This window comes from Mobula birostris, chromosome 1, assembly GCF_030028105.1.
Source record: "Mobula birostris isolate sMobBir1 chromosome 1, sMobBir1.hap1, whole genome shotgun sequence".
NCBI classification, from domain to species: Eukaryota; Metazoa; Chordata; class Chondrichthyes; order Myliobatiformes; family Myliobatidae; genus Mobula; species Mobula birostris.
Window position 1 is genome coordinate 204,967,537 of NC_092370.1, and position 16,103 is coordinate 204,983,639.

Sequence of the window (16,103 nt, forward strand, 5' to 3'; positions counted from 1 at the left end):
TACCAGCATACAATCAGCTTGTCCACGGGGCCACGAAGCCTCAGAACCCTGAAGGCGCCCTCATCTTCTAGGCTGTGTCCTTGGGATTTTGGAAAGCAGCCGGTCGTAAGTCCCGGGAGCGGGTCCCAACACTGCAAAGGACCGAGAACAGTGTGTAACTCCAGGTTGGGGTCTCTAACAGAACCCTATCCACCTTGAAAAGGAAAAAGAGGTAGTTTCCATAGATGAGCTCAAAGGAGTCACTGTTAAGCACCATTGTAGCTCCTCTGCCCCATTCAGCATCAAGACAGTGCAGTTATTAGATTTACTAATACCCCTAACGTACTTCAAAATGTAGGGATTTGTGGGGATGGCATGTTGGCACTGGAAGCATGGGGACACTTGCAGACTGCCCAGCACAATGCTTGCTGATTAGATTTGACGCAACGGATGCATCTCACTGTATGTGTCGACATACATGTGACAATAAAGCTTTTTTTTAAACTAATCTTTATGTTAAACACACGAGATTCTGCAGATGCTGGAAATCCAAAGCAACACACAAAATGCTGGAGGAACTCAGCAGATCAGGCAGCATCTATGGAAATGAACAAGCAATATTTCAGGTCGAGACTCTTCTTCAGGACTTGAAAGGAAGGAGAAGATGCTAGAATAAAATGGTTGGGGGAGGGGAAGGATAGTAGAAGGTGACAGGTGAAGTCTGGTGGGTGGGAAAGATAAAGGGCTGGAGAAGAGGGAATCTAATAGGAGAAGAGAGTGGATCATAGGAGGAAGGGCATTGGGGAGGTGATAGGCAGGTGAGAAGAGGGGAATGAGGGCCAGAGTGGGGAATGGGAGAAGAGCGGAGGGCAAGGGAAATTTATTTTTATGAGAAGGAGAAATTGATATCCATGCCTTCAGTGGGGGCTACCCAGATGGGATATAAGGTGATCATAGCCCAAGAGGCGGCCATGGATCGGCAGGTTGGAATGGGAATGAAAATCGGAATTAAAATGTTTGGCCACCGGGAAAGTTCCACTTTTGGCAGATGGAGCATAGTTGTTCATGAAACGGTCCCCCAATTTACGATGGATCTCACCAATATAGAGGAGGCCGCATCGACAGCAGCAGACACAATAGATGACCCCAGCAGATTTTTCAGGTGAAGTGTTGCCTCACCTGGAAGGACTGTTTTGGACCCTGATTGGAGGTGAGGGAGGAGGTGAATGGGCTGGTGTAACACTTTGGCTGCTTGCGGGAATAAATGCCAGGAGGGAGATTAGTGTTGAGGAACGAATGGACAAAGGAATCATGGAAGGAGCAATCCCTGTGGAAACCAGAGAAGGCAGGGGTAGGTAGAGATGTGCTTGATAGTAGGATCCCTTTGGAGAGGGCAGAAGTTGCAGAGGATGATGTTTTGGATGTGGAGGCTCATGGATGGTAGGTAAGGCCAAGAGGAAGTCTATCACTAGAAAGATGGTGTGAGTGTAGCTATTCAGGAAATGTAGGAGATGTGGGTGAAGGCAGCATCAGTGGTGGAGAAAGGGAAACCCTGTTCTTTGGAGAAGGACATCCCTGATGTCCTGGAACAGAAGTGGTAGAGAGGAAGGAACTGAGAAAAGGGAATAACATTTTTACAGGAAATAGGGTGGAAGAGGTATAGTCAAGAAAGCCGTGGCAGTCGGTAGGGTTATGATATGTCGATTGACAGTTTGTCTCTAGAGATGGATTCAGAGAGATTGAGATAGGGAAAGGAGATGTCAGAAATGGACCAAGTGAATTTAAGGGCAGGTTGGAAGTTGGTGGCAAAAGTAATGAAATTAATGAGCTCAGCATGAGGGATGAAGCAGCACCAATATAGTGGAGGAAGAGTTGGGGGGAGGCTTGGAACTATCCTCCTTCCCCTCCCCACTCCTTTTCATTCTGGCATCTTCCTTTCCAGCCTTGAAGAAGGGTCTCAGCCTGAAATATTGACAGTTTGTTCACTTCCATGGATGCTGCCTGACCTGCTGAGCTCCTCCAGCATTCTGTTGTGTATTGCTATAATTGTTGATGCACTTAAGGAGCTTTTAAATGAATGAGAACATCACATATTTAAAACATAAACACTGATTAATGATCTTGAGATTAAAGAACGTTTATAAAGGTATGAAGGTGGCTTTGGAAAGTACTTCAGTACAATAGAGTGAGTGATTTGGGCAATTTCAATAGCATTAAAAGAACCTTTGTTGAAACTTCCTTTCTACAGGCTCCTATAGTGCCACCCCTAGGGACCATTGAACTTTGTGGAGGTAAAATTACTGTCAGGTAGGCTGCATTGATGCCACTTTTTGTAGAATTAAAATGTGTTTGAAGCTTTAACTAATAGACCTCTGGTGAGCACTGAAATGAGTAATAAACTATTTGATTCCAGGAATTTTATTAATCTTCCAGTCAAACTTGACAGGAAGCAACAGTTACTTGATGGGTAGGAACAGGATTTTGATGAGTTCCAAAGGAACTACCTAAACTACTGGAAGAGTAATATTTGGTGGTGGAAGTGAGGGGGACAGGTGCATAGCGGAGAATTAATAAGGTGTGAGAGAGAGAGAGAGAGAGAGAAGGGAACTTCTTAAAAAAATTATACGTGACTCCTCAAGCTTAGCTCACATTCCAGAAATGACTTTTAAAATATCCCTTGTCAATAAACATTCGAGTCCCATACCCAGAGTACATCAAGTGCCTTTGCTATCCATCCATATTCAGCATGGAGGAGCACTGATTTTGCACCCAAATGTGAGTAGTAATGAATGTTTCTTTGTGTCTGCTCTGGTACTACCGGCCCTTATGGGGTTTAAGGTCAACGTCAATGATTACCACTATTTATTTTGGTGGTAAATTACTCTAATTTCCTCTGGGAGAATCTGAACTATTGGTGGGACAGGAAATCCCATGGATGCCACCGGGGTATTTGAGAACGTACTGGGAGTAGTTCTCTCAATTCAGACACAGTTCCAGATGTTTATGTTGAAGGATTTATCACCTGAATTCATTAACCGAATTGACGTTACTTTTATTTGTGTGGTTTGAGTTTGTATTGTATACTGCACATAATGAAAATAGGCAAAATATTTATTAGAATTTACATTGTGAGTACTCCATTTCTTTCAAACCTTGCCATATGTTCTTCCATGTCCAAGTAAGAGATTTTGGTTCAGTTGCATATTTCATCTGGAAAATTTTCATTATTCTGGAATAGGTTCTTTATATTTCTGATGAAGAAATGTCAGCACTAATTGAGAAGATTAACGTATACATTTCTGATGAATATCTGCGAGTGTTACCACTGATATCAGCAGATGAGATTTAACAAATACAATATCATAGTTGTCATTTGCAGCAGATTCAAAATCATATTTAATACATACCTTCTATTCAAAGCCTGATAATTATGTTTAGGTTTGCAATAATTGTATCCTGAAGCCTTAAAAACAATTGGAAAATATAATGGGCTGCATGGTGGCATAGTGGTTAGTGAGACACGATTACAGCTGGGGGTGTTCTGGAGTTCGGGGTACAATTCTGGCACTGTTAGGAGTCTCTGTACGTCCTCCCCATGGAATACATGGGTTTTCCTTGGGTACTCAGGTTTCCTCCCACAGTCCAAAGCTGTACCAGGTAGGTTAATTGGTCATTGTAAATTGCCCTGTGATTATCATTAAATAAATGAACAAGCTATTCAGAAATGTACTAATACTTAAATTATTAGGACAAAATTTGTTCATTAATTATTGTTTGTTTAATAAACATTACAGTGAAGATTATGCAAGAAAAATTGAAGAATTAAATTGTAAAGTTAGCCCTTACAGTAATTTGCAACTATCAAGTGAGACACCTAAAAGAATTCCTAAAGATGTATATGGGGAACCCGATACTTATCGCTGGAAGACAGAATATGATTCATCATACAACATTAACCCAGATGTAAGAAAGAACTAGCAGACAAGTGAAACTTGATTCATTGAGGTGTTACATAATCTCAAGTCATACATTTCTGCCTTTGCTTAACATATCTTACAGGGCACTTGGAAATAACAGCACCATCTCTGTACTTCAGAAAGATCAACAGCTTCCGCAAAAAGACGAGTATCAATGTTTCTGACTAATTTGTGTCTAATAAAAAGTTCAACTTAACACCCATAGACTAATTTTTCATCAGTTAAATATTTTACATTTTCATGTGAATGATTACCTATTGCAAATAATTATGAAGCTATTATTATTTATATTAAACATTTTCTTTTCATTATGGTAAACTACAAAAATGTCATTCTATAGGTTCACTTTTAAAAAAAAAAAGTAATGATCTGTGTAGAATTTTCATCCCACAAGACTGGTATCATGATGATTTTCTGTGCAAGTCATTGCAAGCAGCACTAACAGCACCCAAATCCAACACTACAAATCATGCGTTTTTATCCCATATTAGTTCACTATTTTAAAAGGTAGATACAAATGTATGATTTAAGAATAAACTATTAAAAACATAAATTGTGAACAAGAGAAAATCTGCAGATGCTGGAAATCCAAGTAACACACACAAACTGCTGGAGGAACTCAGCAGGCTAGGCAGCGTCTATGGAAAAGAGTACAGTCCACATTTCAGGCCAAGACCCTTCATCAGAACATAAATTGTGCACTGGTTTTAATGATATTGCTCCACTCATGAGTGTTACATGTCTTTCATTCAACTTTTAAAGGAAATTGCATTCAATGCCATACTTTGTTTTAAAATGAACATAAACAGTAAGAATAGTATTTTAGGTATTTTCTTTCTGCAATTATAAAGACTCATTATTGGTTATATATACACAACTGAAATTGTGAAATAATTATATTTTACACAGTATCAGGATTATTGTAACAATAAAGCAATCAGTTACATTCCTTTAAATACAATAGTTGTTCAAATTATCCAATGGTGTCCAGTTATGTATTTAGAAAAGTTGAATCATAGACTCCCTTGATTTTCCAACACCAATCCACTTAACTGAAAGAAAGCACAGAGAAAATTCAGGTGGTATAGAACAAAAAAAAAGGACTGCAACTTTATCACAATTAAATAACTTTTGGTAAATATTTATAATGATGTTGTGAAAATCAGATACTTAAGTGTCACATAATTCTTAACCTTTGATGATTCAAGTCTGTTCTGGCTCCCTGCTATTAAACACCTTCCCCCATTCTTTCCCATAGCCTTTTATTAAGTTTATATAATTACTGCACATCTTTCTCACCAGATTGTCTCTGCTTGCTCTTCTCTTTGCAAGTATTTCTACTTCTGTGTATTAAATTTAACCTACCATTTGTCTGTCCATTCTGATAACCTGTCCTCATGCAGTCAATTAATATTTCCCTACCATTTATCTCTCTTCAAATCTTTTTATCTTCCACAATTTGGAAATGTTATTCTACAAGTGAATACTTAAGTTATTAATGTACTAAAATAAAAGAAACCCACACTTGACTCTGGGAAACATGACTGTCTACTCCTGTCCATAAATACCTATTCACCATTTTTCAGAGACACAAGAGATTCTACAGATGCTGGAAATCTTGAGCAACACACACAAAATGCTGGAGGAGGTCAGCATGCACAGAGGGAAATAAACAGTCAATGTTTCATGCCAAAACCTTCAAGTCCTTGGCACGAAACATCGACTGTTTATTTCCCTCCGTAGATGCTGCCTGACCTGCTGAGTTTCCCATCAATTTGTGTGTGTTGTTCATCAGTTTTACCTTAAGCCACTTCCCTAGTCATGCTCTTGGAACTATCAAACCACTTTGTTTTACCTAATAGTCTTTTGTGTTGGACTCTTATTACTTAAATTCTCTAAAATCAACATCTACTGCACTACCTTCACCAAACTTTTCTGCTACTTCACTAAAATAATTATTTAATCAAATATAACCAGCAACAAATGTGTGCCACCTCTTTAGAATCTCGTCCTCAACTTTTATCTCATCTTTATTAAATGCCTTTCTACTGGAATTCTGGCAGCATGCTCTTCCTTGGTAGAGACTGAAACAAATTCTCATTTAGCTTTTCATCAATGCCTTCTGCCTCAATACAAAGATCATCTTTATTTACAATTTTCCCCATTCCTCTTTGTACTGCCCACTTGGGATTTCCTTTTAATCTCTATCTTATTTTCCTTTTCACCCTGCTGTCAGTTTACTAGATTCAGTCTGGCTGTCATTTGTTTTTCTTTCAGTTGACAAGTTTATTATGTATTTCTTTTAATTGTTCAATCATTTATTTATCTGTCTTTATCATTCTAACTTTGGCTCCCTTATCTCCATCCCCAATTCCCTTGAAGGAATACACAGGCCTTTACCTGACACATCTGTGCTTTAAAGGTCACATTATAGTTTAACCTACCAGTTTGTATCCTGGCCAGATTCTTTCCCAGCCTATTGAATTTAGCTTTCTGCCTGTTAAGAAGTTCTACTTTACATTTCTATTTGCTTTCTCCATTAATAATCGAACACTAGGATTCATTCATCATTTCTCCCATTAATAGCAGATTTATTTGGTTCTTGTCATTCCCAGAACCAGGTCCAACAATGCCTCCCTTTCTTTTTTAAATATGAATCTGACATTTGATTGCCAGGTAGTCTTAATAACATTTTCTGGAGCACTTCCTTAGAAAACTCACTTGGAACAGCCACATGATTTTCAATGAATCTGATGTAATTTTGAGCCTTTGGAGGAAGATCATCCCATGTCCGAGCATTGGTAATGCTGCTCTTCCAGCCAGGAAGTGTTTCATACTCAACCTCTACTTGATTCAGAATTTCCTGGTTTGCTGAAATAGATAAATCACAGTAATAAATGAAAAACATTACAGTATCTTCTGAATGACAGAAGCAAACTAGGGCAATTAGAAAAGAGTAGCACATTGAAAATGCTGGAGCAACTCAGCAGGACAGGCAGCAATTATGGAGAAGAATAAAGAGCCGACATTTCGGCCTGAGACCTTTCATCAGGACTAGAAAGGAAGGGGGAAGTGCCAGAATATGAAGTGGGGGAGGGGAAGGAGTATGAGCTAGAAGACAATACACATAAAATACTGAGCAGGCCAGGCAGCATCTATGGAAAAGAGTAAATGGGTGATGTTTTGGGCCGAGACCCTTCATCAGGACTGGAAAAAAGAGATTAGATACGAAGGTGGGGGAGGAGAGATGATTGGTGAAACTGGAAGATGGGGAGGGGTGAAGTAAAGAACTAGTAAATTGATTGGTGAAAGAGATGAAGGGCTGGAGAAGGGGGAATCTGATAGGGCAGAAATCCATGGAAGAAAGGAAGGGGGAGCAGCACCAGAGGGAGACAATGGACAGGAAAGGAGATAAGGTAAGATAGGGAAATGGGGATAAGGAATGGTGAAGGGGCAGGGGGGGCAGAAGTTCAAGAAATTGATGTTCATGCCTTCAGGTTGGAGGCTACCCAGACCGAATATAAGGTGTTGCTCCACCAACCTAAGTGGGCGTCACCACTGCAGTACAGGAGGCCATGGTCTAACATGTTGGAATAGGAATGGGAAGTAGAATTGAAATGGGTGATCCCACTTTTTCTGGTGGAGAAAGTTTGAAGGTGATAAGTGAAATCAGGTGAAGGGGGGTGAAATGAGAAACTGGGATATGAAAGGTGGAAAAGGTCAAGTGCTGAAGAAGAAAGAATCTGATAGGAGAGTACAGCACATCATGGGTGAAAGGGAAGGAGGAGGGGCACCAGAGGGAGGTGACATGCAGGTGAAGAGAAGGGTTAAGAGGGAAGCCAGAATGGGAAATGGAAAAAGAGAGGAGGAGAGGTGGGAGGAATTACCAGAAATCAATGTTAATGTGTCAGGTTGGGGGCTATACAGATAGAATAAGACATAGGAGCTGAATTAGGTGATTTGACCCATCGAGTCTGCTGTGCTGTTCAATCATGGCTGTTCCTTTCTTCACCTCCTCAGCCCCACTCCCCATAACCTTTATTGCCATGTCCAATCAGAACCCATCAAGCTCTGCCTTAAATACACCCAACAACCTGGCCTCCACAGCTGCCTGTGGTAACAAATTCCACAAATTCACCACTCTCTGGCTAAGGAAATTTCTCCGCAGCCCTGTTTTAAATGGACACCCCTTTATCCTGAGGTTGTGCCCACTTGACCTAGACTCCCCCACCACGGAAAACATCCTTCCACATCTACTCTGTCTAGACCTTTCAACATTCAAAAGGTTGCAATGAGATTCCCCCCCCCATCCTTCTAAATTTCAGCGAGTACAGACCCAGAGCCATCAAGCGTTCTTCGTATGATAACCCTTTCATTCCCAGAATCATCCTACGTCAGCACATCTTTTCTTAGATGAGGAGCCCAAAATTGTTCACGATACTCAAAGTGACGCCTCAACAGTGCCTTTTAAAGCCTCAGCATCACATCCCTGCTCTTATATTCCAGACCTCTTGAAATGAATGCTAACATTGCATTTGCCTTCCTCACCACCGTCTCAACCTGCAAGTTAACCAGATATGCCATGAATTTGTTTTGTAGCAGCAATACAGTACAAGACATAAAAATTAATATAAGTTCAAGTGTTAAAATCAAGAATTTCAGTTGTAAAAGAGCAAAAGAATGAAAACAAAAGCAAAGGCTAACTATGACGTCACCTTTTGCACTGATCCAAAATGTCAACTCTTTATTTGTAAAGATCTTGTCCTCCCCAATCTTTCCATGGGTGCAGCCTGACCTCCTGAGTTCCTCCAGCATTTTGTGTGTTTCTTTTAGTTTTGTTCTTAAACACTTCCTATACCTACAATATTTGTTCTCACCTCCCCCATATGTTGCTACCATGTTCACTTCTATTAACATTATTTATTAACACATAATATAACTAAACGAGGATCCAGGCTTTCTCAGAATATGAGCTGCTGCTCCTCCAACCTGAGAATGGCCTCATCATGGCAGCAGTGGAGGTCATGCACCGACATGTTGGAATGGAAATTCGCAGTGGTATTAAAATGGTTGGCCACTATGAAATTCTGCTTGTAGCAGACAGAGCAGAAGTGCCCAACAAAGCAGACCTTTTGTCAGGTCTCACCGATGTATAACAGGCTGCACCAGTAGCACTGGATACTGTAGTCGACCCCAACAGACTTGCAGGTGAAGCACTGCCTTACCTGGAACAACTATTTGGGGCCCTGAATGGTGATGATAGAGGAAGAGAATGTGCAGGTGTTAATTAAAAAGGTGATACTTAGGTTGAAGGATGAAAAACAGGTTCAAAATTCTATCGGAGTACAAGGTAGAAAAATTGAAACAAAGTTTTCCTAGAAATCCTCCCCTTGATAGTAGCAGTAGATGTGCTAATACCATCAGATATTGTACTCCATATCTGAAATTCCTTTTGTCTTCAATTGAATGTTGAATTTGGAGACAGAACATATTTGCACCATTGACCAGGGATGACTTTGTAGGAAATTATATCTTAAATACTGGAAAAGACTATTTACTTCCTGGTCAGAATTACTGAATGACAGGAGCTGGTTAGTGCAATTATAAAGTGGTTACTTTGAAGGATGAAAACAGGCTCAAAATTGTAGCTAATTGGTTTCATCTTACTTGGATCTGCTAAAACAGTGACTCCCCCAAGCAATTAGTAAACATATTGATTAGACATAAAAATTATGGAGCAGTTCACATGGGTTCCATGTAGTTGTTTCTAGCTGATATTCGGTGATAGATTTCTTGATGGCTCAGGGACTGAGGAAAGGAAATAGACAATCTCTCTGAAGAATCGATGCTTGTCCTGGTAATGTCCAAGAATGAATAAGGACTTAGCAAAATGCCATGCAGACTTTTTAAGTAGAGCAAATAGACAAAGTATCAACTGGCTCTTTAGCAAACTACTAGGTGACTTTTCCTTGTAAGAGTTCTATTAAATGATGACTGGACAGATTCCACACCCCATCTTAAGCACATAAAATGCACCACTGAAAATTATCTTCTGACTGGTTTAGGATTCCAAATGTTTACTTCATTAAATAGGGAGAAATGAAAGGATGTGCCATATAGTGATTTTAAAGCATGCAGCTTAAGCTCAAATAAATAGGAAATATCATGGACCATGCAGATTTGAAATGAAATGACAAATCAGCAGAAATGCTCTATGCTGCTCAAGCAACTTTTGTAAAAGGAGGAATAGCTGACATTTTTGATTCGTGATCTTCAGTTGAATTGGTAATAGTTAGAGATACAACTAATGTTAAACAAGCACAGGCAGGAGAACAGAAGGGAGGAAATGTTTGTTGAAGGGTGAATGGTAGTAAAAGATCAAGTACTGTATTTATATTCCTTTCACATATTCAAGACATTCTAAAGTGCTTCACAGCAAAATAACGCACTTTTGAATTGTCCAAACATGAACAAGAGACAATCTGCAGATGCTGGAAATCTGAGCAGCACACACAAAATGCTGGAGGAACTCAGCAGGCCAGGCAGCTTCGAGGAAAAGAGCACAAGCGTGGTACTCTGTAATATAGGAAGTCTGACATCCATTTTGATTTGGGTGTTTTTGTATCTAATTCTGTGCACATTGGAGACACAATTTAAATAGCTGGGGCACATGGATAGTTGCTGAACACTGATGGCTGTGGGCAACCACAAGGTTACAGTGAAGGAGAGTGTAACTGCAGATTGTAACGCTTTGGCAAGTGCCAGCCTGGCCAGGTGTCTTTTCCACACCAACTTCCGCACTGGGTGATCAGCTGGTGGGGCACACGTGAGCCGACACCCTGACAGAGAACAGCATGCACCTCTCCGGTGACGCTATTGCCTCTCACTTGGGATTATGTCTCAGCATTTCAACTACCGCACACAAGGTTTGGCATGCCATCCATGCTTTTATTCATACTTGGTCTGGAACTGCTGGTAACCAGAGCCTTAAACTCATCTGTTGTAACATCCATCAAACTTGTCAGGGTGAACACTGCAGTATTTATAACTGAGTGTCATTCCTATGTTGTAGATACAAGTGACCATGTGCTTCACCTCTGATTCCATTGATTTAATAGCTTGTGCAATAACTTCTGAAAATTTGAAAATAAACTCCTTCACACAAAGTGTGTTTTTACATTACCAAGTAGGCATTGGATAATTGGTAGTTATAGCCATTAATCTGGCTCCAAATGTCTTTTACCTATAGTGTTTGCTACCTGACTAACAAACGGCTTTTTTGTCTTATAAGCTCCTGCCCTGTACACGTGTGTTTGGTAAATCACTGAATAGAGAATTGAAGGATTTGAAAATAACAGAGTGACAGTGAATCATTGTGAGAAGCATCATGTTGAGGCCTTGTCATTGAACCCTGAAAAATAAAGAGAGACAGTTCAGCTGGAAACAGCCAGAAACAGGTATATGACACCTCAGACCAGCGGTCAGTACTCTGCTGAGCGTGACAGGAACGCAGATCAATATGAGGAAGTACTGCCAGCTTTCTGGCCTCTGCATCAATCAAGGCTTAAGCAACATGAACAATACTTGAATTTATCATGGCTGTTTCGTGCACATCTGCTCCATATTGCAGTGTATGCTTATCCTGATTCAAGAGTTGTGCTCATATGTAGTCTTATGTCGGGTAGGGAAACTGTGTCAGAGAAAAAGTTTAGTTAATATGCAAAAGTTGGCAGCGATGTGAAGTGCTGAGGACTGTAACTGAGAGAACAGTGGGCAGAGATTGTTTAAACAGCAGAATGAAAAATGATTCTGTGCTTAATTAAGAATGATGGGGTCACGGGGCAGAGCAAAGACTGAGGGATGTAAATAAAGAGCTTTATCTTGGCATTCTGGTCAAATCATTATAATTCTTTTCAATATTTCTTGCCGGATTGTGGACACAATGCAAGGGAATTAATTTATTCCACCGTCTCTACATAGCACCAGTGTACTGCTGTCCTTGACAATGTTCATCCTTCAATTGGAATCAGTTTCCTTCTAAAACCCTCCTCTGAAAAAAATATCTATTGCTTACAAATTATGGAGTTCTGATATTCAGACTGTTAGGTTATCTTACTTTTTAGTTTGAAGCATGAGTAAAATCTTGGTCAAGGTGGCTCTGAGCTGTGTTTTTCGTCGAGGCAGTGGCTCAGACTTACAGTGGTTGTCAAGTTGTGGTTTAGGAACAGGGATGTGTTGGAGTTAAAGGCCAGGCTGGTATCTAGGCCTTTGCTCTGCAAAGGCCAACAATGTGGACGTGTAATGAAGGACATCCGTAACAAGTGCTGAGGATGAAGACAAACAAGGACAAGAAACAGTGGCCTCCCCTAGGTTAATGAATCTCCTCAGGTTGTCAGGTCTCAGTCAGAGATCTGTGCAGGCCAGAGGTACGGGGTCAGTGACCCACTACGTATGCAAATTGGCTGGACTGGCATTCAAGGCCTGGAACTAAGGATCCTAAAACTGTTGAGCCCAGAGTGGAGTCCTGGAGTTGGGGTCCTGTCATCAGCAAGTCTTGAGGTGGATACCAAAGAGCGAATGTTGATTGATAGCCTGGAAGTCAAGGCCTGAATGGCCAAAACCCTGGGTCAGCAAGCCTGTGGGTCCAATGGAAGTCGGAGACCCAATGTCTGTGAATCCATGACTCCACTAGAGGCTGGAGGTCTAGAGGCAGCTTGTCCTGGGGCTGGAAGACTGCCTGTGTGTGCAAGGAGGCGGGTGGGAAGGAAGAAAATGCAAGCTTTGCTGTTGTTCTATTGTTGCTTGTGTTGTTCTGCTGAACTTTGTAGGTGTGCTATATTGGCAATGAAATGCGTGGTGATACTTGCCGGCTGCTCCCAGCACATCCTTAGGTTGTTTTGGTTGTTAATTTTGATGTGCACGTATAAATAATTAAATCTTAATTTTTTTGAAAGGCGCATATACATAGTGACAGTCTGCCTGCAATTATATCACTCCATGAACAAACTGGCTATAACTAGTATGGCTAAAACCTTTAAGTATATTTAACGCTGGTGTGAACTCAGCATGGTTTGTGACATAACTTTCATAAGATGCTGATGTACTCAGACGCAATGGCTTCTACAGGGTCAACCAAAGGTATTATTGTCTTTTTAATCAATTTTTTTTTACAATTACAAGACCCTGCTGGTCATTAAAAACTTCAAGTACTACGGGTCTACCCCATCAGCAAGTAGCTTGTTGGCAGAGAAACTGAAGGAGGTGGACTTGGTGCGGACCGTGAAGCTGCTTGTGGCAGAGAGACATTGGTGTGTGAAGGAGGTGTGCAGTCTAACAGTGAGTGATCATCTTAGTGACTTTTCTTGTCATTGCAAGATCCTGTTGGACATTGGTGGTGAAGAATGCTACAAGTACAATTCATTGGGAGAGCAGTGGGAGAGCTGCCCGGCCTCAGTCATCGTGAGGTCTTGGCCTCAAGCCGTGGTGTCGCCTGTTTGCAGCCGCCCGGGGGAGACAGAGTCGGTGCTCCACTGGAGTGCCGGAGGCAATGTGGTGCAACATCTAAACTGGAGTTGGTCCTGACCCCCTCCATGGTTGCTCAGCAGAAAACAATATGTATTGTGTTCAACTGCAGACTGCTGCAACATACATGGTCTCGAGGACTTGGACTATATTTTTTCATGTGGGACTTTTTTTTACTGCTGTCTTAAATGTGTTATAAGAACCTTTTGCTGTTTATGACTGTTGGTACTGTGTTTTGCACTTTGGCCCTGGAGTAATGCTGTTTCGCTTGTTTGTTTGTATTTATGTATGATTGAATGACAGTTAAAACTTGAACTTGTTGGGTACTAAAGATGCCCTACCCACTTAACAGATATTTGATGGCTAAAACAAAACAAATTCATGAGAATATTATAAAAGATGGTTATATGAAGAAAAGCATATTCATTCTATCAAAATGATGCAACAGTTATGTAGATAATTAAAGTAACTTTAAGTGTATATTTGATAGGTCTTCCTTTACTGCAGAAACCCAGCAAGATTGGTCATATGCACTGAACACTACTGTTTTTGTGATTTGTATTTTGATAATCATTTCTGTTTTTATAAGCAAGTCATTATTTTGAACATGCTTATTCTCAACAATTCCATACGAAGAGGTCAGAGACGTGGATATTGCAAGCTCAGCATATTTTCTTGATGGAAGTGCAAATTTTCATACTTTGCAGGAAAGCTACCTTTGAAAATAACTGAAGATTATAAATTATTACCTTAAAATAGATGGTTTCATACTGTACCTGGAAAGTACGGGATTTTCTTCCCATTGAGTTTATAAGCTAAGGCAATTTTTATCTCATCAAATGTCTCCAAGATATCCAACTTCATTAGTGCCAAGCTGTGGGTTTAGAAATAATGTCACTGTTAAAATTGAATGAGAAATTAAACTTTTCATTAGCTATAAAAAGTTGCAAGATCTTTTCTGACCTTTAATACCATTGCACCACTGTGTCCGGAATCATTAATTTAATAATTTTATGTGAAACACAGATATTTTGACACGTATATTTTTATAATTTTCCAAGTTATTGAGCAACCATTAGATATGTTGGTTATAATGTTAGGATTCCTGACCTTTGGGGAAATTATTTTATATAAGATAAAAGCTATTGTTTCTTACTTGACTGTAAAATATTCTGGAAAGTACAGGATTTTCTTCGGTTTCTAACTAAAATAAGTTAGAAGTTTCAGATTTGAGGCAGTAGAGTGATGTACATTTTGACATTTCCCAATAGTGTAAATTGGTGATCATAATTTGTCAGTCCATTTCATCACTCTTGATGTATTTTATATTAAAAACTCAATGTTTATCCATTTTAGAGTATTTATGCTGTGTGCTGAGAGGTAATTTTACATGTTCTCATTCATGAAACACAACAGTAAAAGCTAATGGATATTAAAGGGGGAGGTGAGTGGGAAAGGTAGGGGAAATCACAGCAAAGCTTCATTTCACACAGGATCTACACACCAGCTGGGATCAACAGAAAGAGTTCAAAAATAAAAATACTGACATATCACTTGAAGGCAAATACAACACCTAACATTGCTTTTGTCAAGACCAGTTGGCTCAGTAGATATTAAGAATTACATTTGGGATTGCCATACCCTGAATGGCTCAGGCTGACACCATTGCCTTTTTCTGAAAAGTCATCAAGTCAGTCAATTACCGATCTCTCAGACTTTGCAAATCAAACTTCAATAGGCTATTGAACTGTGTGTTCCAGCTTCAGATTAAAAATCATTTGCTTTTTATTGGGATTGGCAAGGGGTGCAGGGGCCTTGCTAAATCTGTCTGCAAAACTATAAAAAAGTGTGAAAAGAATTATTTGGCTATGAACTCTGGAATGTTTTGAGATGCAAGAGGGGCTGAGTAAATATAAATGTTTCATCACTGAAAATGCAGTATATAAAATGGAATTTGTGCCAATGTACTTACGCAGTGAATCCATTGATCATATTAGCATATTTCAGTATAACTAGATCTAACCAGCCACAGCGCCTCTTCCTTCCTGTCGTTACACCCACTTCATTGCCTTGCGACTGTAGCAGTTCACCAATTTCCTGAAACATTGTAATTCAATTTCAGAAACCGATACATGAACTATTTATATTTGAGGCACAACATCATTTAGAAACTATGCATGTAAATAGATTGCAATGGATGATTTCTGTTACTGCATGATGTTGGCCTGATATTAAACAACAGATGGAGGATAGCAACAACACAATTAGAGCAGTAATTGAATTACAGGACTTTCACTACCACTGTGGATTTTGGAAGTCCAATCACCATCATATCTTCATTTAGGCAACACAGTGGCATAGCGGTTAGCATGGCACTATTACAGTTCGGGGTGTTGGAGTTCGGAGTTCAACTTCAGAGTCCTCTGTAAGAAAGTTTGTGCATTCTTCCCATGTTGTGCATGTGTTTCCTCCAAGTGCTCTGGTTTCCTCCCACAGTCCACAGACATACCAGTTAATAGGTTAACTGGTCACTGTAAATTGTCCTGTGATTAGGCTAGGATTGAATCGGTGGGTTGCTGGGTGGCACAGCTCAGTGGGTCAGAACGGCCTGTTCCACTCTGTATT

The 16,103-nt window shown here is 40.1% G+C and overlaps 1 protein-coding gene across 2 annotated transcripts in view; it reads right to left on the reverse strand.

The window, feature by feature from the left end:
• Nucleotides 1-3,102: 3,102 nt before the first annotated feature.
• Nucleotides 3,103-16,103, reverse strand: part of adss1 (adenylosuccinate synthase 1) — a 52,461-nt gene continuing 39,460 nt past the window's right edge. For both annotated transcript variants that reach the window (XM_072269566.1, XM_072269560.1), the window contains exons 10-13: nucleotides 15,451-15,575; nucleotides 14,255-14,352; nucleotides 6,678-6,827; nucleotides 3,103-5,008 (exon numbers count right to left, since the gene is read on the reverse strand). In XM_072269566.1, coding sequence (XP_072125667.1) covers nucleotides 4,956-5,008; nucleotides 6,678-6,827; nucleotides 14,255-14,352; nucleotides 15,451-15,575 — 426 coding nt within the window. In that variant the 3' untranslated portion in view covers nucleotides 3,103-4,955. The remainder of the gene's footprint in view (nucleotides 5,009-6,677; nucleotides 6,828-14,254; nucleotides 14,353-15,450; nucleotides 15,576-16,103) is intronic.